Source organism: Aquila chrysaetos, chromosome 25, assembly GCF_900496995.4.
Source record: "Aquila chrysaetos chrysaetos chromosome 25, bAquChr1.4, whole genome shotgun sequence".
NCBI classification, from domain to species: domain Eukaryota; kingdom Metazoa; phylum Chordata; class Aves; order Accipitriformes; family Accipitridae; genus Aquila; species Aquila chrysaetos.
Genome location: NC_044028.1, coordinates 9540887 through 9561526, shown reverse-complemented (window position 1 = coordinate 9561526; position 20640 = coordinate 9540887). Strand labels below are relative to the sequence as shown.

Below are 20640 nucleotides of genomic sequence, written 5' to 3'. Positions count from 1 at the left end.
TGCTAATATACAATCTAAACATCTTCCTTAGGCATTTCAAAGTATTTTAAACAAGTTAGTTCAGTTTGAGGTGTCACAGCCTGAAAAACACATTTTTCCAATGGAAATTTCTAGTGAAAAGCTTAGCCAGGCAGCTTCTTTCCCTATCTTTCCAGCTTATCTGAATCCTGAGGACATCTTACTTTTCTATCTGCATAAGAAGCAAGTATATGTCAAAAACTATTTAAATAACTGCCTGAAATCCGGATTCATGCTGACAACCTGTGCTTCCTCGTTAGTGTGATGTGATTTGAAATTGTTATGCTTAAGTAACACAGGTATGATGAGACATGGACGCTCCTGACTAAAAGCACTGCTAGCAGCTACCTAGAACACCTGCTCATTTTAATGTGAAACAGTGCGTGTGAGCCCTGGTGGTTTTGAACTTGTTGCAATTTTTATGAAATATTTGCAAAGGCCAGCCTCATCACATCAAGGAACATTAGACAAAATTCAACACAATAGTTAGTATTTTGTATATGGGGCATTCATAGTTACATGGGATATTCAATCCACTGATTTTTCTCCTTACCAGCTGTACAAACAAAAGCCCTAAAATCCAGAAGAGTCTTGTGCCAGCAAGACACCGAGCACATATTGCCTTGACCATTGTAGAACATAGGGCATATCCTGCCACTGCAGTCATATTTTGGGTTTCTAAGGTATTGTCTGTGTTCCTCACCATCATACATCACTTCTCCTGTATGTTTTCTATGAGCTGACGTCTTGCAGGTTGGTAGCACATTGAGCACCTTAAATTAGCACATGGGCCTGTTGCAGCCTAGTATTCTGGGTGTGTACCAAGAGGATTTTGTTTGCTGGTTTTCAGTTGCATGCCTTGGAAGGGTAACTAAGCTCTCCTGAAACTGTATGTACAAAAAGGGATTTTGGGTGCATATTTGGCCTTCTTTGCCTCTAGCTAACTTTTCTATAGAAATCTCCCAACAAACTTAATTGATGTGAAAGGTGTACAGTACAGATGCATCTTCTGAAGTATAGGGAGTAGAAAACCAGATTTTTATCTTTGTAACTTAAAAGGCAGTTTGTAAAATATTAAAATATTAACAGAATATGACAGCTAAAATCACAGAAGTAGACTGAGGAACCAGACTGTTGTATCAGCAGAAGAAAAACATTAGGTTAATCTGTATTACAGCACTCTGAAAGAATACAGAGCTTTGAAAACAGCTTTCACTAGGGGGTGGGACATTGTACTTTTATGTAGAGCTTTTGTTCATTTAGAATTGTTTACTCCAGCAAGCAACCCTGTGCTCTTTGTCTGACTGATTTTTCCCATTTGGCAGACCCTTTGCAATCACATGGATAACATTCTTCTTTCCACTGAGACACAGAAAAACTATTCTTTATTGACCTTGCTTGTTGTCCTAAATGACAAAAATATATTTATATACTAGGTGAACTGTATGACTTCATCACTGACTTTTAATTGAAAATTCTTCAAAGCAAAAAGCTCAAAGAGCTGCTTTCATTTTTTTTTTGAACAATCCAATAACTTCTTACTAGCAAACAACTCTGCCCTCAGCTACACATGCACAACTCCCACGGATGGCACTGAGAACTGTGTACAAGTATCTGAGTGCTGAAGCTGTGTCAAAACAAAAAAAATGCCATGCATAGAAGAAAGAGGTCTTGTGGGTTGGGTGGGAGATTTTTATTTTTTATTTATTGAACAACAGAGGATTTGCTGTGGAAGTATGGATGTTTACTTTTTTGTTTCTGTGGATGTTTTGGAAAGTGAAGTATTTAATGTTTTATTTTGTATGGTTGCAGTGGGAAGCAAAGCGGAAGACTTGGAAAAACATACACAAAAACATTCAACATCTCGATTTTAGTTTTCTCACCAGTATCACGAAACACAGAGCTCATGCACTAAACTTTGTGGTACTGATTTAGAAACACTCTTAGCATTACAGTTTTACATGTGAGGTGTTGTAAATCAAAGGGAGATTATGTAAGGACCCAGCATGCCAAGACGAAATTCAGTCCTAGTGTAAGTGAGCACAATTCTGTTAAAACAGACAGAATTGTGCACATTTAGCCAAAAATTTTGAGTCTATGTTTATCTTGTGTTCCTGAATGCTCACTTGCAAGCTTTTCCGATAGGGACAAAACTCTCGACGAAATAAATGGGGTTACACTCACATGTAGGCAAGTGGTAAAACTAAGGGAAAAATCTTCATTTACTATAAACTGGAGTAGCTTCACTGACTTCTGCAGAGCTGTGACAATTTACATGAATCCAGGCTCTGTTCATAATGGTCTAATTTTCAGAAACACTCTGCCTCTGCAATTCCAACTGAAGGCAATGAAAGCTAGGGTTGCTCTGCATTTCTGCAGCGGAAAAATTCAAAGGCCCTTTTGTTATCATTTAGCACATGTGCTTAGAAAGTGTAAAAAAATTAAGATCACAGTGATAGCATTTTCAGCAATCTTGTGTATGTGTACTTACTTACATAAGGTGCAAGCAGAATAAAAATCAGATTGGGCCCCCTGCTAAGGAGCCCTTGTTATTTTTTTAACTCAGTCTTGTCAAGCAGAGTCTTATTTAGGCCTTTATAATTTCACAATTAGAGAAGATACTTGCAGTTCTACTACTAACTCCCTACAAGTCAAACAAAGGTCTACTTGTTTTGAATGAAAGCATGATAAAACACAGATACCCTCTAACTCTTGCTGTGGTTCAACGTAGATTTCTTCCATCGCTTACACAGACTTTGTCTTCACTGTTACACCAGTATCCACCCCGTGTTTTTTTCCTGGTTGGTGATGCTGGCTGTTGCATCAGATCAGGAAAATCAAACCATTTGAAGAAAAAATTATCAACCTGCATTCTTCAACCCCAGCTGTATGATCCTATCCCCTCCTTTTCACAAGCACTAGCAATTGAGCCAGTACAGGAAACTGCTGAGCCAACTGGAAAAAAAGATACCACTTGTACTGTTAAGAGTTTGCCTGCTCAGCTCCTTGACTGGCTCACTGTGGATTTGATAGGTGCCAGAGCTAAGGGTAAATGTGAGAATGTGGCCAAAGATGAAGGAATGTGGCCCTAGCTTCTAGGAGCTGGTTTCCTTTAGTTTAACTCATATTGCAGAATTGCACCCACTGTATCACCACAGGACAATGCTGTCTGTAGCACCATTAGTTCACTGTAATGGAAAAATTTTAGGTGGATTTTAACACCAAGTTAACACAAACATTGTAAGTAAATAGTAAAGCCTTTATTCTCGTTAAGAACAGCATTTTGAAAATAAAACATTTGCCCATGCTTTACAACCTCTGTAGTTTTGTATACTTATGTACAGTCATCGTGGTACACATTGATTGTCTTGAAAATCCTTTAAAGATGTACTTAATAAGATACCAGTATGCAACAATCAGCGGAAAAAAGGGTACGTTATAAAACACACATTAATACATTTAATAAATATATATTATCTATCAAAAATGAGCTTTAGCTCTCATCAATTAATAAAAAGCACCTGCTTTGTAATCCTGTAAGTTGGTAGAATAGTCCAATTGTTTTATTATAAAAGCTACAATGCTCCCTTTTGCATGGCCTTTGGTTTGACCTAAGGCATCAAGCTCAAAGCAAGCCAACCAAGATGCCTGTGTTTAGACTAAAACCAGAAACATCTAGTTCTATAGTATTTCACGTACCTTGTTTATAGAAACAACTGTATGTATTGAGAGTGTTCTTCTGAAGATGCTACATATTTTCTGGCAAGTGTCAAACACCCTCAACTCATCTGAAAGCAGGATTTGTAAAGTATGGCTTTGAACTTTTTTCCAGCCATTGATCAAAAGCCAGTTATTATAAATCTTGTTTTGGTAATAGTTTTTTCAGATGCTTTACAATTTCATTTTTCTGTATGGAAACACCATGAGCACATAACCATCAAGGGACAACATAGTAGCTTTTATAGTGTAAAAGCTAATTATAATTAACTGAACTGCGAAAGGCTTGTGCTTACTTACGTATTATGTTGTTCACAGATGCTCTACATTCTAGATAACTTTCATAAAAGGCAAAAGTAAACAATTTGTTTACTGTAACAAAAATATAAGTTAACATAAAGGTGCCTTTCTTCAATTACAGTTTTATTTAGGGCATTTTACATCACAGACTAGTAACTTAAAAAAAAAAGTTGCTTATTACTAATTGTATAAAGTTGGAAAATAAAGACCCTCCTAATCTATTACCACACCTTCACCACCACAAATTAAACCCAATCCTGCTAATTTTTAATTTTGTGAATAGTCCACATGACTAACCCAATGAGACTAGTCACGTGAGTAGCAGTTTGTAGGATCTGGCCATATCTTTGCAAAAGGCCTCAAATTCCAAACAACTTCGTCAGGAGCAGGATTGGGAACTCTATTTATCAATTCAGTCACATCTAGAAAAAGAAAAAAACGTTTCTTAAGATAACTATATCTTGTACAGATTTTGTCCAAGGTCTGTAAAATGTGTATTATAATTCATAAATCTTGGTTGTAGCATGATAAACTTTTAAAAAGAAAGCTGTCCTACCATTTATGCCATGGTCATCTTATATGTTTTTAAAATAGAGTTTTATGAGAGGTTTTTTTTTTAAATTGGTTTTTAAAAGCAAAATTCTGCAGGTAAATGATGGTAATAGGTTTTTTACTGTTCCAAATGATGCATCTTCTGGGTAACTATCACTATCTTAAATACTTATTTGATCAAAGCTTTGCTTAAAACAAGCAAAATGTATTTCTAAGTTACTGAATAGCATGCAATATCCACCCCTACCCTACTTGGTTACTAAGGCCATCTAGTTACTTACAAAATAAAATAAGCAATCCCTAAAACAAGCACATGCTTCCTTTGCCTCAAGGAGGGAAGGGCAGGGGGGAGCTGACATACTCCTTTACCATGCATGACAGAAAAACATTGCTTCTGGAAGAGAAGGGCTTTGAAATAAAACCCCATAAGATGATCATGGCAAGAATGGCAATATATATTTTTTCCATATATATATACATATATATCTGTGTGCAACACTTAGGGACTGGTCTTGCAGCATCTGTACCTGTATGTAGACCTACTGGTGTCGAAGGGACTACTCGTGGGAGTACAAGTCTGCAGGACTAGGTTCCTAATTCAGTAGAAATGGAGGTACATGAAGAATCAGGAAGACTCTTGAAAAATAAAAAGCTTGTCTTTCTTTTGCAGTATACAGCAAGTAACTTCTCTCTGTGAAGCTACTAAGCTATTCAGTTATTTGTACATTATATTTTTTTTAGTTTGAAAATATATATTTTTATTACAGCATATGCAAAGTTTAATTGTTATACGTTTCCTATGCCCTCAAGTAAAAACAATTAGCTTTTAGTATTGAGGAAAGCTAAGATTAACATTGGCCAAACAGTGAGGATACAATGATGTTTTCAATGTCCGATATGTGTTAAATGTTAAATAAAGGAATGATTGCTTAAACGTAATGAAAAACCATGGCACAAACAATGGGCAATGGGAACCTTTTAAATAACCTGGAGAAAACAAAGATAAAAAGCTTTGAGAAGGTCTGCCTTATATCAACTCAAAAAAGTGGAGGGGAGAGGGAGGACTAGGGAAGAAACTACCTTAAAAAAACAAAAACAACAACAAACCACCTCCAGCACGGAGATTCTACTAGCTAGGCACTAAAATGCACAACCACATTTAAATGCACAAACAACTGCAGTCAAGGGGACTACTCATACGAACAGGGATTAGAAAGGGAGGTCTTGACCCTATCCGCTGCTGAGTTTCTCCTGAAAGGTGGTCAGTACTTCTCAGCTGCCACCGCTCTCCTGCTTGACAAGATCAGCCCAACAGAACAGGCTGGCTCTGGCATTACAGTGGGTTGCCTTTAATCCACCATCACAACGAACTCCTCCTGGCAAACTCGAGTCACGTTCTCTCCCCAGCTAAGTCTTTGCAAAAGTATATCCCTCCAAAGTTTCACGTAATGGCTTTGTCTGTAGTAGACGTGAGAGTGCGCGGCTCTTTGCTTGCACCTGGGGTTGAGGCTGGAACAATGGGGAATCGATCCCACACGGCCGAGGAGAGCTGCCTGTGCTGGACCTACGCTTGTTCTCTCTGCCTCAAGAAGCTCTAGAACTCGCATGAAACATGCATAGACCTTTCATCCCTCCAGAACTGCATCTCCTACACCAGCTCTTTAAAGAGAAGAGTATCAGCCTACAGTGAGTGTAATGGTAATTTAGTTGCCACAGAGTGACAATGCTTGACTACACATGATGCTATGTGACTGTACAGTACAGCTAGATAATGAAGCAAACAAGGTACTTCTCATGACATTTGAAATGAAGGGAAAAGGAGCAAAATGGAAAGAAATCCTGCATGTTTTCACACTGTAGTGGCAATCTCTTGTGGCAACATTGATTAAGTTTAGGTGAGAGGAGGGTATTTTGCAAGCAACTGGCAACCAACAAAAACAGGCTTGCCTCACACACTAGTTACAGACGAGAGAGTATCTTACATTTCAGAATACAATATCCCCCTCTTCCAATTTAAGGTGTGCCTACTTCTATTTTAAATTAGGTTCAGTTTCAATTTTACAATTTTGCTTTTGCAGTTATCTTATCAGTTCAGTGGTGTTCACATTTAGACAAAATCCACTGTAGGATTTCAAAAGCTCCTGGATGTTTTGTTGCTTTGTTCTGGTACTGTTATGGATTCCTCCCTCAAAGACACACTGCCAGGGAACAACATCTGCAACAAGGGTTCTTATTCTCTACAGCCTACAGCCTTTCACCAGAGGTGTCGTCCAGTGTAACTTGGCGGAGCAGTTGGTATCTGGAAATAAGGATAATAAACCCATAACTGAGAGATCTAGTCTGTTCAAAAATCAGTGTTATCATGCTACACGTACATGACAGCTTTCCAGACAGTAGTTCCAGAGAAAAGTGATACAAAGAAACTCATCTTCCACCCATACAGTACATTTACCTCTCTGTAAAAACCATGACTATATATACACATTAACCTCTCATTTTACTATCTGGTGTTCTCCATTAAGCTTTGCATCCACCTCAAAACAAACAAACAAAAAAAACCCCCAAACAAATTCTCCAGTTTCTCATCCTTGAACTGCCTTTTCCCTAAGCTGCATATTCTGGTATCAGAAAACATAGGCGTAGACTGACTGCAAAGCACAAGCCTTTTCATTTTATTCAAGTTGGTATGTTTCCCCCTGTCTTACCCACACAGGTCCCTCTTGTTCACTAAAATCAACCAAAACTTTACTTATTTAAAAACAAAAAGACACCTGCAATCAGTTCACATTACTTGGTTTTAAATGTAGAGGTTGAGTTATGGAATCAGCTCATGATTCAAAATAAAGAAAACCCAACTCACATGAGGATAAACTGGCTCATGGGTAGATTTTTAAGAAGCATGTAGGTATGCATGAAAAATATGGGGATGAAAATTCTTCTTTTTCAGCAGTATGCCTGCTATATGATATGTCTTCAAGTACAAATTACACATCAAGAGAAAAACATTTAGAAAGTCTGTTTGGCATCAGATCACGAAGCCATTCTTACAACAACCAGGCTGCAGAAAAACAGGTCTATCAAAGAATGGCATGCCAAACTATTGTCTAAGAAAGAAGAAATCAATGCTATTAACATTAAAATATTCTATATTCCTCTTATGAATCCCTTTCCCAGAGACATACGCATCTGTAACTTACTTACAAAGAATTACATACATTTTACAAGAAAATGGAAGATATGTGAGAGACCACCACTATCTGCAACAATGATTCTTACTTAAAGTAATGTACTGGCCCATAAACATTTGTGTGACTCACAGCATCTTGAAAAAAAATCTAGTCAGAAATTGTGTCACTTAATAGTTATATTAAATACCTTAACACAAATTTAATTTGAAAGGGCCATTGAATATGTAGTCTCACTAAAGAACTCTGTTCACTCAAGCTACACTGCAAAATGTGAACGGCCAAGTAAAGAAATGCAAAATACTTTGTAATTACATCTTTTCTAGAGGGAAGGGAAGCATTACATGCATACTTTGCTGCCCGAATTTTCATTTATAGCTTTCCCCCCTGCAGTGAATAAGCTAAAAGCAGGTTTTTCAATTAGTAGTGGTTGTATATATCAGTGCATATCAAAGATTTCTTAAATCATCACATTTTGATACTTACAGTCCCACCATTTAGCACAACTGCCATCTCAGTTGGCTGATAAACATTGCTTCTAAAAGGAGCACTAGGTCGGCTTCCCAAACTGCCGTTTCGAAATCCTGCCGTTCTTAGCGCTGTGTTTAGAAAAGAGAGATCGTTCTTAGGAACACAATTAATGCTGTGCATCTCCTTTGAAATCATAAAAGTATCTTGCTTCCAGTTTAGTTATTGGGAACTTTGCCATTGATTTTAACTTTCATGCTGCCATACCAGTTTTCACATTGCGTTTGAACAGCAGTTTTTCTTATATTGTTGGGGATGGATCTCAGAAGAATCAGTTTTACATAAAATTGACTGTTTGCTGTGGAATGGGAAAAAAATTATTGCAACCAAATTTTTGAAGTTTGCTTAGTCTCATTTCAATAGGAGCTAAATGTCTTCAATCACCTAACCTTTCATGTATCTGGCCCAATATATTTTGCAAAGTGCTTACTGTATTTGTCTGGATACTGTGGGGTTAAGTAAAATGATATTACATTTTGCTTTCTATCAAATTCAGAGGACAGGGATCCAAAACATTGCTCGAGCCAGTAAGCATGCTCACAACCCCCCCGAGCATTACTTCAGCATGACTAGCATATAAGGATTTTCCAGATGTTTCAGATTATATTTACTCTGAGAAACTAGAAATATGAAGTAAATACTGCTTTCAAATAGCTTAAACACGGCAAATGACTGAAGCAAAAGAGAAGATACTGATTGTCCATCTGAATGTTTATACCAGAAATACATCAGTCTCTCCATTAATTTTAGCACAAGTTTGGATTCAAGATGCATATTCTGAATGAGAGATATGCATAGTTAGGGATATGCTTCTTTCTCTCTAAACCAGTTCGGGGACTGGCACATAAAAACTCTCTTTTTACTTTGGGGGTAAATAACGGCTTCACTGAATTCAGATGTGGCCAGGGAACAGAGCTTATTTATCCATGCGACTTGTGTGGTTACAATGGGCAATACTCATCTGTGAGCTGGTAAATAGAAACATGCCTAGTTCAGGCACCTGGGGCAAGAATTTCCCTTAGATTTAATTCAAATTACAATTCTATACTCTGTCTGAAATCGTGAATGAGATTAAGTTTACAAGAATTTCAGCATAGACTTTAATGAAGCCAGGATTTAATATAGTTGTGCTGTGTGGAACAAGATTTAAATGGATCCTACTGCCATATGCTGTCCTCTAGCCACTGCTACTCCTCTCTGGGAGTTGTGCTCAGAAATGAAGAACAGTATTGATTTAACACAGAAATTTAGAAATCCAGCCCTGCAAATGCTCAATTGTTGACTTGAGATACACACAGACTCTCACTTGCTCTATATTTTAAAATTAGGTATTTTTGCAGAACTCTGGGAGAACAAAAGATGAAAATGCCTAAACCAGAATTATGTATTTTTTATTTTGTATTTAACCATCTCAGGGTCAGTAGTATTCCTTCTTTGTAGTTTGGCTTCTTACTGTGTTAAACACAAATGATTGCACTAGTATTTGCTAGTACACATAAAGAAAAAAACCTCTTTATAATGCATACTATCATTAAAATATTTACACATTTACACAAAATTTTTACACAAAATTTCCATGGTCATTTCAAAGTTATCTTAAAGAGCTAGTAAATTCGATATCATATTGCTAAATTTTCATTCCCTATTATTGCAGTAAGTCTAAAATTCTTTTAACGTGAGAATCAGAGATGAAGCTTGTGGACAAAATACTCATTTTGGAATTTTTTTCTCATAGCAGTTTTACCCTTTTTCCTTGTACTTTTTCCATTACTATTAAATACATCTACTTGCATAGAGTATGTATAGGTAAAAAACAAATAGTGCCAAGAAGATTTGAGCAAATGTAGTGTCAAAGTCTCCTTTAACACATATTTTAAATTTTCCTAACTTTGTTTTTAGGCATTGGCTCTGAGGTCAACTTGTAGTACTAAAAGTTATTAAATGAAACTCACTGAGTACCAGAGCTGCTTAGGCTTGGGTTTCTTGACAGCTGTAGCATTCTACATTTCACATCCAGATTTTTCATGTATAAGGCAAATTCTCTGCCTTACAGAAGTTGCCCTACTAGTGTACACTGCACTTCCAGAAAATGCTGAGAACTCATTCAAGTTGCCTTTTTCCAGGGTTTCTAAATACTTTAGTAACATTTTTACAAGACAAAGATATGAAAATAACTCTTTTAAGTAGATATTTCAACTTATCATATGAATATTAAAATCCCAGATTAGTATGTTGCTTAAATGATGTTTAAATAACTGACTTTAAACTAGTTTTGCTTTATTAATGCTGAATTATATTTCTGGAATAGAACAGCTCTTGTTGTTATGTGTAACTTGGAGGTACATTTTGCTAAGAAAGAGATAAACCAGGAGAATGTACGCTTGTTTGAACCTATATTTTAAAGGTTGTTCAGATTCTTAAAATGCTACTTAAAATCTTAAAAAAAAAAGAACGAAAAAAGAGCAAAATTACTAAATTACTTTATCCAAGTATCAATGGAAATAACAAGAATTAATGGAAAATATGTTTATCCAAGCATGTTTTCTATTTAAAGCTAACTACTACTAAAACAAATATTACAGTCAGGGAACTAAGAGGTGTTTTCTGGTTATCATGTCTTCCAAAATTTTACAACTAGTAGATCTTATATTCTTGAACATCATTCTTAAGTATAATTGAAGAAAGTACCCCTCCTTTAATTTCTAAACTCTTAATGAAGAATTCTTGAATTGAGGTTAATTAAATGAATAAAAGAAGAGAGCATTCTCTACATACCTGCAGAGAGCCAATTGCTAATAGATTCCAGGTGCTTAGCCACTGACAACCATCAGTACAGTGATCTGACTTAAATTAAAACTTCAGCAGCCATAATATGCGAGTTGAATATTATTACCTGTATTTACTTTAAGTTTCTACCATACCAGTAAGTTTTGTCTCCAAAGCCTGTTGTCATAGGTCTGTACTTAAAGAACCGCTGCAAAGGAATAATGAATCCGTTTTCATGTATTAAAAACGTATGTATCCTTCTCCCGCATGCCATAGGAATAGGAATGACATGCATTTTTTATGGTAAATATTAATAAGGGCATCAGATAAGGAAATTATTGTGTAGGACTCAGATTAAAACAGAACATAAATTGCACTACAATAGATACTATAATGATTTTATAGCTATCATACGTTTATTCATTTCAGTAAAAAACTTAAGCACTGAATGATTAGATCAAAAAGGACCTTCCAGTTCTTTTTTAAAATGCATGCATGAATGGGAATAATACAGAGTGAAAGATCCAATTTTGTTCTTAGATCTGCCTTAGTCAGAAATAGCTCCACTGAAGCCACTGCAGTTACCTTACTATGAAATTAATTCAATGGGGGATGGAGGACAGTAAAAAAAAAAAAAAAAAAAAAAAAAAAAAAAGAGCCTTTACCGTCCATGGTGAAGCTGCCTCTGCTGCTCTGGAACATTAGTAATAAACAAACTTATTCTATCCATGCAATTTTTTGTTTGTTTTGCCACTGCCTTTGGTATATACTCATAGAACTTAACTCCTTTCTGTTCAAAGCTTCCATACTAGAAGGAGACCTTTAAAGTTCCTGCTAAAACGCTTAGAGGAAAAATGCCTTCCTGACCTGACATTGTGCCAAACGAGAGTGCTGTTTTCCTCCATGTCTGGTCTGTATCCAGAGGAAACATCAAACCCAGAGGAAATCAAAGATACATAAAGATGAATAGGAACATGAAGTGCCTGGACAACGTGACCCAAGCCTTCTTTTGGGGGCTGCCAAAGCAACGTGGCAACTATTGGCTGGGATTCCAAAGTCCTCTTCTCAATTAGAGAGAATAAAAAGCAGTGTGACTAGTAACGAAATCCTTTATCCAACTGTGGGACAGCACCAGACCACAACCTGCACTACAGAACACCATCAGGCTTGTGCTTCCCAGCGCTGGTTGCATAAGCATCCCTGTGTATTTTCTCATATGTGTTAAATGTTCAGCGATGGTTTGGATCTCTTAAGCAACCAGCTGTTTGCTGGCCCCTTCAGTAATCACTCAAAAACATTTCACTGCAAATTTTAATGATGTGTCATCACACATTGTTCTATGTCACCAAACAGCTATGACAAGGAACACAACCATTACCTTGAAACCTCTATGTATGCATACTCTGTTCAGATGTTCAAGCCTTCAGAACAAAGACTGTCTCTGAACTTGTCTATATGCCACTTTGCATTTTTTTCCCTCACAGTGTCACAAAGTGGCACGAAAACCCATTTTAATGGAAATATAATTAATAATAATAATTTTGTTGTGCAAGAGGCTGAGCGTTTTGTAACATAGAGCACTTACTTGATTTTTTTCTTGGATTTTTTGAAAATACTTCATATTAAATGTTGTTAACTGATAGTGACAAAAAATGTCATTTAAACTATTTTAAAACAGAGGGTATTTTTTCCACAGTGAATTTTTTTGGCTTTCAGTGTTGGCTTTGCATTTGAAATTGTTCAATTTTTCAATGAAAAAACCCCATGCAGAAGAATCATTTTAACGAAACACATGTATATTCTGTATTGCATTTTTTTCCACTTTTTTTCCCCCCACTAGGTGATACCTTAGTGAAAATTGTAAAAGGGAACACTATGTAGTGTGCAAAATATGGCATTTGTAATAACCTTGTTTTGAACACCTGAAAAATGTCTCACACAGATGATTTTCTTGGCTACTACAGGAAAATATAGTCCTCTATAGTAAATTCTTACCTGCATTATGTTCATCCATTGAAAAGGCTTTGTTTTCCATGTAGCTCCGAGGAAGCTGTATATCTTCCTCAAAAGCAGTTTCACGCATCCTTGGCTGTGAAGTATCAAAATAATTGGGAGTGTTATCCTGCTGTGATGGAAGGATGGTACAGTGGACCTCTGGGATGGCATGAAAAATAACAAACACCCAACCACTGGACACCAGTGCAATAGCAAGAGTGGGATCACTCCATTTGTCTCTTCTCTTTAGCTCAGCATTACCAAAGAGGTACATAGTCATCCAGGCTACCCAAATCAGAATGGAAAAAAAAAGTGTTATAATGAGGCATACTCCATTTTTCTTCCATTTCTTAAACTTTCCACAGAGAGTGAAAAGAGAAAATCCCATGGTAACTACCATCAGGAACATAACATAAATCAAAGCCATAGCAAAATCCATTGGTTCGTAGCTGCAGGCCAACTTGTTATCTCTGACAATTGTCAGTATTAACCACTCGGTTGCAATAATGACCTGAACGAGCATCAGGCAGATTGCCACACCAGCTAGATGCCAGCCAGATGGACTCTTCCCATGTCGAACTAGTCTACGAAGTCTCCAGGCTTGAGCTAGCAAGCACGAGAAGCACAAAGCAAAGATAACTCCCCACAGAAATCTTCGGGTAGAGCACACCGTTTCATCTTCTTGTATGATGAAAGCAAACGTCAGCCCAAACAGTCCGAGAGTCCCAAAAAGAAAGAGGAAGTGCATTCCCAGGGGGCTCTTCTTCTCTTTGTCCTTGATGAAGGGCAGCCTCACCAGCAAAATCAGCATCAGCAGTAACGTGGTCAGCACACCTGCCCCCGCAACCGCCTCCACAACTATTCCCCAAATGGCATCCAGGTCGCACAGGTAAACGTACTGAGGGAGGAGATCCAGTCCGCACCCTCTAGACGTACTTGAGTTTTCAGAAGACCCATAGCTGATCACGAAGAGGAGGAAGAAACCAATGGCTGGGTAGGTTTTCATTTTTCTGTCTGAGACAACAAAATATTTGTTTGTTTAGCTATAGCTCACTTTGGAGGATTTCACAGCAATTGGAAGCACAGCTTTTTTCAATAGCCCATGTTTACTGGTTTTTTGCACGGGATTTGCAGCTGGCATAACCTACCCCTAGTCCCCTTTGCCGCCCTCCCAGAAAGCTACTTCTGCCTGTTGTACTCAGAATGCAAACTGACTCATTTCTGTGTTTGCACAGATTGAAAACAACATTTCCAAACACTGCCCTTGCAAATATCCTAAAACGCAACCAGAAGAAATTATGCATCCTGTTGCAAAATAATACATTGTCTACAGTACTTTTTTGTTCAAATTGAGGTGCTTAAAGTATGTGTAAATTGCACTGGGCCTGATGCGAGTGTAAATTGTATCAGAATTAGACTGTTTCACAGCCTTGCTCCTTTTACTGGAATAAAGGCAAAGTCAAAACCACTTTTTTTTTTTTTTTTTTAAGGGTAAAGCAGTCCCAGGAAAATAAACATTGTGCTTTTTTTTTTTTTTTAAATGAAAATCTCGTTTTTATGGTCGGTCAATAGGCAGTTATAATATTCACTCCTTTCATCCTCTTCCAAAGCCCAGGTATTAGATTACATTTGCAAATGGGAATGATTGGCTAGAGAAATCCCATATTCTGTGACAATGGTGCACACATGCAGTGTCATCAATCAACTAATCAAAAATGAATGACTCATTGTGCTTCTTAGCAAGTCTAAAGCCATTCAAAGGAAACAAACAACAAAAAACAGAGCATCACTTTCCCTGATCCAGAGAGCAAACAATGGTCAACTCTCTAGGAACACACAACACAGCCCACTTGACTATCGGGACCAAAAGCCTGGACGAATCCCAGTTTAGTTTTAGGAGGAAACACAGGTTAGGTGTTTTAAAAAGAGATATGTTTATGGCATTTGCTTTTATTAAGCAAAGCAGGGCAAAGGAGATAGTTAAAAATGTAACCTTTAAATGAACAATCTACCCCAGCCATAGCTGCCCTGTAAGAGCAGTCTGAAGAAAACATTACATGTACCAGATATGAAACCTGATGCTGTTAACCTTCACTTGCACAGTTAGTACTGCAGGTTCCAGCAGGATTATGTTCATTGATGTGAGCAACACGCCTAGGTGAAAATGTTCAGAGTAAGAATTCCATTTGTACGGTATGACCATACAGAAGAAAAGCACCATATAAACAGGCAATAATGTTAGTCATATAGCTCATGTGACATGTTTAAGATACAAAGCGAGAAGCAGAGAAACTATTGGTAGCTCTTTTGTAAGTTAGACAAACAGCCCTAAAGGATTACCCATCTAAAGATATTTCATAAATCAGAAATGCATTTAATGAAAACATCGAAAACTTTAATGAGAGTTGAAAATGGTTTAAAGTAACGGTGCAATTTTGTTGTGTTGAACACAATCAGTCATAACCAATACAAAAACTATTTATATAGACTGTCTGAAACTGTACAGAGTCTCTTACAGCTGAGAACTATGGGTTTTCTTCCTGTGCATTACAGTCCTGTAATCACCAAAGCTAAATCTTGAGGATCTCAATCTTCAAACTAATGTTCATTCCCCTTTCACTGCATAAGGACCAATCCCATTTTTGGCCTCTGCCAGGAGACAGATGATGGAAATTATGCTGCTTCCTATTAGGGGCACCAAGACAGCAAATGTGCTAATATAAATGCATAATGACTTTATAGTCTTTATTCATACAACAGACAAAAAAGCTTATTACAAAACTTCATCTTAGAAGTGGAAGCTGTGATAAATAATGTGATCTGGAATTGGACAAACAGGAAATGGGTGATCGATGATCTTTGCCTGCCCATAGAAATTACAGTATCCTTGCACTGTTGAAAGGGCTACAATGTTCTAATGATGCAATGACCTGCAGCTAATGACTAATGATTTTTTTTTCCTACCTGGCTGTAATTTAATTTATGGTGAATTAGTAGAATATTTACTTGTTTATATCTGATTTGTACAACAGGTTTCTCAACGACTGTCGCAACACTCATTAAAAACACTGACTTTACAGACAGAAAACTAATCATCAGTGAAATATATTCATTTTTGTATTGAATACAGTTACACTCAATAAATCTCCTTGCCCTGTGAGTACATAATTAACTAGAAGGAAACATTGTGAAGGTAGTTTTGCAATTACTTCTATGCACAGGCAGTTCCTACTTCAACTAGTGCATTTCCTCTTTAGAATATCCAAAATGTCCCAAGAAGTGTGAAATGATCAGTGCCTGCTGACACAAAGAGAGGAAATCCACTAGGATCTACTAAGGCAATGCTGCAAACTACTGGTACCAGTTTCAAGAAGCAGGAGGTCATGTGGAAAATGATTCAAAATTCGTTTTAATGCCACCCAAACTGGCAACAATAAACAGCCCTTAAGTGAGGATCATGTTAATTTTCCGCTATCCTATCACTTACAAATTATGATATGCATGTACTAAATTGGTTTCAATACTAGCTTTGTTTATTAGCTACTCTCCAAAGACCTGGGGGGTAATGAATTCAGTGCAAGTATCTCCAGTTCTAAGATATTTTCCAGTTTTCTGGTTACTTTATTCATGTCATGTAACCCTCATGTGATTGAGCTATTCTAGGACAGTCTGTTTCCATGGAGATTGTGCTGCATGGGTAAGCAGTCATATTGTCAGCCCGTCATTTGTTTCCTCTTCCTATTTGGAAGTGTTTGGGAAGGGGGAAGGGAGGGTTAATGAATTTTGAGTATTTCCCCCTCCACGAAGAAGTAGTTTCTTCTGGGAAGGGGGAATTAAGCTGTGACAAAACACACTGAGAATTCAGACAAAACATATATTCAGAAATGCAGAGATGTTCAACTCAAGAGGAGTTTTCCCAAGTTACTTCCATTTGTGAAATTACCTTTGTGAGAGCTGGTGGAGATAAACAGTGGTTCTCTTAGAAAGCTCCTACACAGCTATAGTATTGATCATGAAATCTCTAGGACTGCTGAGAGGTATTCTTGGTGTGAATCATATTCCTACCAAATGTCAGTAAGTCTCGCTAAACACTAGATCCTGTCCACACCAAAGCTTGCAAGCAGGGCTCAAAATCTCCAAAGGAGGAATCTTTTTCCCTGCCACTCCTATCAATATAGCCATGTTTGCAACCTGTTTACTATGTATTTCTGCCTGACTAGGTAAAAACTGGCAACGTTAATAATCAAGTCCCTGTGATGATACCAGCCAAAATCCTCTTTCTAGCACCGGTACTCAGCACTGAACTCAGACAGCTGTATGTATAGCCAAGGGAAAACATTACATTACAACATACAAGTTTGGCAAGGGAATATCACAACTTTAGCTGAAACCACAGATTCAATAAATTTAAGGGAAAACTAGAAAGTCTTTTTGCCAGAAAAGTTGTTTTGGAAAAGAGAAGTATGGGTTTTTTATTAAAATAGTGTCTTCCTCAAGCCTGTGCTGTAGGTAGAATGGCAGTCCTGGGTCTCCTGAAATTTTGTAGTAAAATCTGCTGTCTGCATGTTATCGCCAGTAGTTATCTAAATCAGTAACTGTAAAGGAACAGTATTATTACCTCTTTATGTCTAGATTAGCTCTTAGCAAAGTTACGCAACCTCATGCTAGTAGCTACAGCGCTCTTACTTGACTGGCACTTCACTTCTATTACCAGAGAGCTACAGCAATAGTAATACAGAAATGTCACAGAAACTTTCCAGCACAGATATAGTAAGTGGCACCAATATATCCCCCACATAGTTGAATGGAACTGTTCATACAGAGGGAAATAAACTTGAGAATTTTTTTTTCCCCCAGATCCCCCACCAAAATTGTATTTCATTAAAACTATTAAGCCAACATACCTGAACCCAGAGCAATCACGAGCACTTAAAAAGAATCAATAAGCCTTACACATTTCAGGCAAAAGCTGCATACAATTAGCAGGACAGCTTCCAAATCCAGTCCTCAGTTTTTGCTCCAAAATCTGCTCTCAATGACAACAGTAATAACTCCACTGTTTTCAACAGAGTGAAGTCCCCTACATTAACTGGTGTAGAATGACTACAGAAATTGCAGACACAAAGCTGCCCCAGCGGGTACAAAGTACAATTACAAGCAACTAAGCAGAAACAGAAAATCTCACAGTTGTCATCAAAAAGTTGTTACGGTTAAAAATCAATGAGGCTCTCGATAGCTAAAGTCTTCTGACCAAAGATTGCAAATATCTCTTATCTGCTCAAAAAGATACTGTCGTATGCTGCTAGAAAATATATATAAAGAATAATAAATCTGTAACCATGCAAAGATTTAAGGTTAGGCTATTCATGGTTAGATGTATTATCTGTTCCCCTTTTTAGAGTCCTAACGTTAATCAATGGATACAGGAAGATACATCCAATCACAGAGAAGAAAAACAATCTAGTAAATAAAAGCAATAGTAGCACAAATAGTAACCTGCTCTGCCACACATAGGCAGAAGACTGGTTCACCGTACAATTTCCGAAAGAAAACCACCCCCACCACGAAGTGTTGTGGAGAGATGCTAGTGAGTGAGGCATTAATCACAGCACGGGATCTCTGCCAGCTCCTTTTGATCACATCTGAAGAATGAGCTTCAGGACTGATAACAGAGCAGCAACAGCCCAGCTGAAGAGATGTATTTCCAGAATAATAATTAATAGTGCAATTGTGCTTTGTATGCAAAAATACAGCAGTGATTTAGACATCCCCTGCATTAGAATTATACACATCATGCTATATACAGCCGCACGGTTACAGAAAGCAAGACCCCACTCCAAAAAGGACACGTAAAAAAAGTACGGCTTTCATTTAGAAATACTTTGCAATGCTGAATATAATAAGAAACGATCTTTCTAATGTTCTAGGTGCTCACAATTCCCTTCGGTCAGATTCTGTATATCGCCTGTGCCTAGATACTTCCGACTATAACACCTGATGTTTGCTATACTACTGATAGCAATCGGTGTTTTTCTTTTCTTTGCTAATTCTCAGACTGTTTCTATTCATGTCACAGCCTCATGACAGATGGGTTTCCTTCACCTGATTTCTTCTGATGCAGCGAGAGAACACCTCAACACCGATACTCACTGGTGGTAAGTAGCAAGCGTATCACTGACAAAGAGATACTCAGTACTATAGCAATGATAACCAACCTAGGTGTTTAGGTTCAGCGCGCAGGAAATCCTGTTAGCCCTGGGATAAACATTAGGTCAAGTGTAAACAAAGGGTTCGCATAAGTGCTAAATCCTACCTCTATCTGGCTGCGGGGAGAGGTAATACAGAGACAGGGCTTTTTATTAACTACAGGGAAAACTGCTAATGCTGCGCAGCCCGTCTGCCGTCTGCACTGCACCCGGCGCTGCGCACCCACAACCCGGGCTGGGGCTCCCACCTCCCACCGGCCCCGGGACCGGAGAACAGCGGCGGGGGGCAACGAAAGGCTCTTCCCCCTCGGCCCGGATCCCATTACCGCTGCCCTTGAGCTCCCGCCCAGGAGTGAGCCGGAGAACAGCGCAAAGGTGCCCGGCTTTGCTGCAACTACCCCGCGTACGAGTGCGAAGCCAAGCAGCCCCCTCCTTGCAGGCCGGTACGCAGCTGCCTCCTCTCCGGTCTCCCCTTAATCCGCCTGCAACCTCCTCCTCCTCCTCCTCCTCCTCCCGTAGGATGTCTATCCCGCTCCAGCCTCCGCTCTTTTGTCCCTTCGCTCACGTCTCTCTTCGGTTTCTTTTCCCAGTCTCTCCCTCCCCCGCCTGTCCCCGCTCTCCTTCCCCATCCTGTCTCCGAACTCCTCTCCCCTCCTCGCCAGGCTTCTTCCCCGCTCCCCGCCGCCGTGCGCAGCCCCCCGCCCCCGCCCCGTCCTGCCCTACATCCCGTCTAATCCCCCCCCCCGGACTCCTATATGCAGCCTGTTGTCTGCTGCCGGCCAGCGGGCTAATTCTGCGGGCAGCGCCCGGAGCAGAGCCGGCCGAGCGGCTCCATTGTGCCGCCCCCCCGCCGCCCGCAGCGATACCCCGGGGCCGGTCCCCCCCTTCCCTCTCTCCCTCACTCACCCGCTGGCTGCTGCGGCCGAGGGCGGCGGGGCAGCTCTGTCCGCCAGCCCGCCGCAAGTCACATCCCGGCACCGGCGGCGCGGCGGCTCCGCGGCGGGGAGCGAGCGCAGCGCCGAGCCCCCCCCGCGGCGGCGGCGGCTGCTCATGGAGCGCCCGAGCCTCGGTGTGCGGAGCGGAGCGGAGCGGAGCGCTGCCCTGCTCTGCCCTGCCCGCCGCGCTCTGCGCCCGCCGCCCCGCCGCGCTACGGCCCCGCGGCCAGCCCCCTCCCACCGCCCCGCCCCGGCACGGCTCGGCTCGGCTCGGCTCGGCTCGGCGGGGCCCGGCTCGGCACGGCACGGCACGGCACGGCACCGGGGCGTCCTGGCAGCGCGGGGCTGCCCTGCACCCCCGGGGGAAGGAGCAGCGGGCAGCAACGCGGCAACGGTGTGCGCACACGCACACACACGTATAGAGAGCTGCATGTGCGG

The 20640-nt window shown here is 39.5% G+C and overlaps 2 protein-coding genes across 3 annotated transcripts in view; one reads left to right on the top strand and one right to left on the bottom strand.

Annotated features, from left to right (window-relative positions):
* The window catches only part of IQCK (IQ motif containing K), a 55685-nt gene extending 42512 nt beyond the window's left edge, over positions 1-13173 (top strand). Inside the window, exon 9 of one of the 2 annotated variants that reach the window (XM_030001451.2) lies at positions 11867-13173. In XM_030001451.2, coding sequence (XP_029857311.1) covers positions 11867-11892 — 26 coding nt within the window. In that variant the 3' untranslated portion in view covers positions 11893-13173. Of the gene's footprint in view, positions 1-1830; positions 4183-11866 lie in introns of those variants that run through there. The other variant, XM_030001450.2, reaches the window with a different exon arrangement.
* GPRC5B (G protein-coupled receptor class C group 5 member B) lies at positions 3257-19316 on the bottom strand. Its single transcript, XM_030001443.1, has 4 exons — positions 19212-19316; positions 13062-14075; positions 8259-8371; positions 3257-6886 (listed from the first exon to the last, which is right to left on the bottom strand). The coding sequence occupies exons 2-4, from the start codon at positions 14065-14067 to the stop codon at positions 6842-6844; spliced, it is 1164 nt and encodes a 387-aa protein (XP_029857303.1). The 5' UTR covers positions 14068-14075; positions 19212-19316; the 3' UTR covers positions 3257-6841.
* Between the last annotated feature and the right edge of the window lie 1324 nt (positions 19317-20640).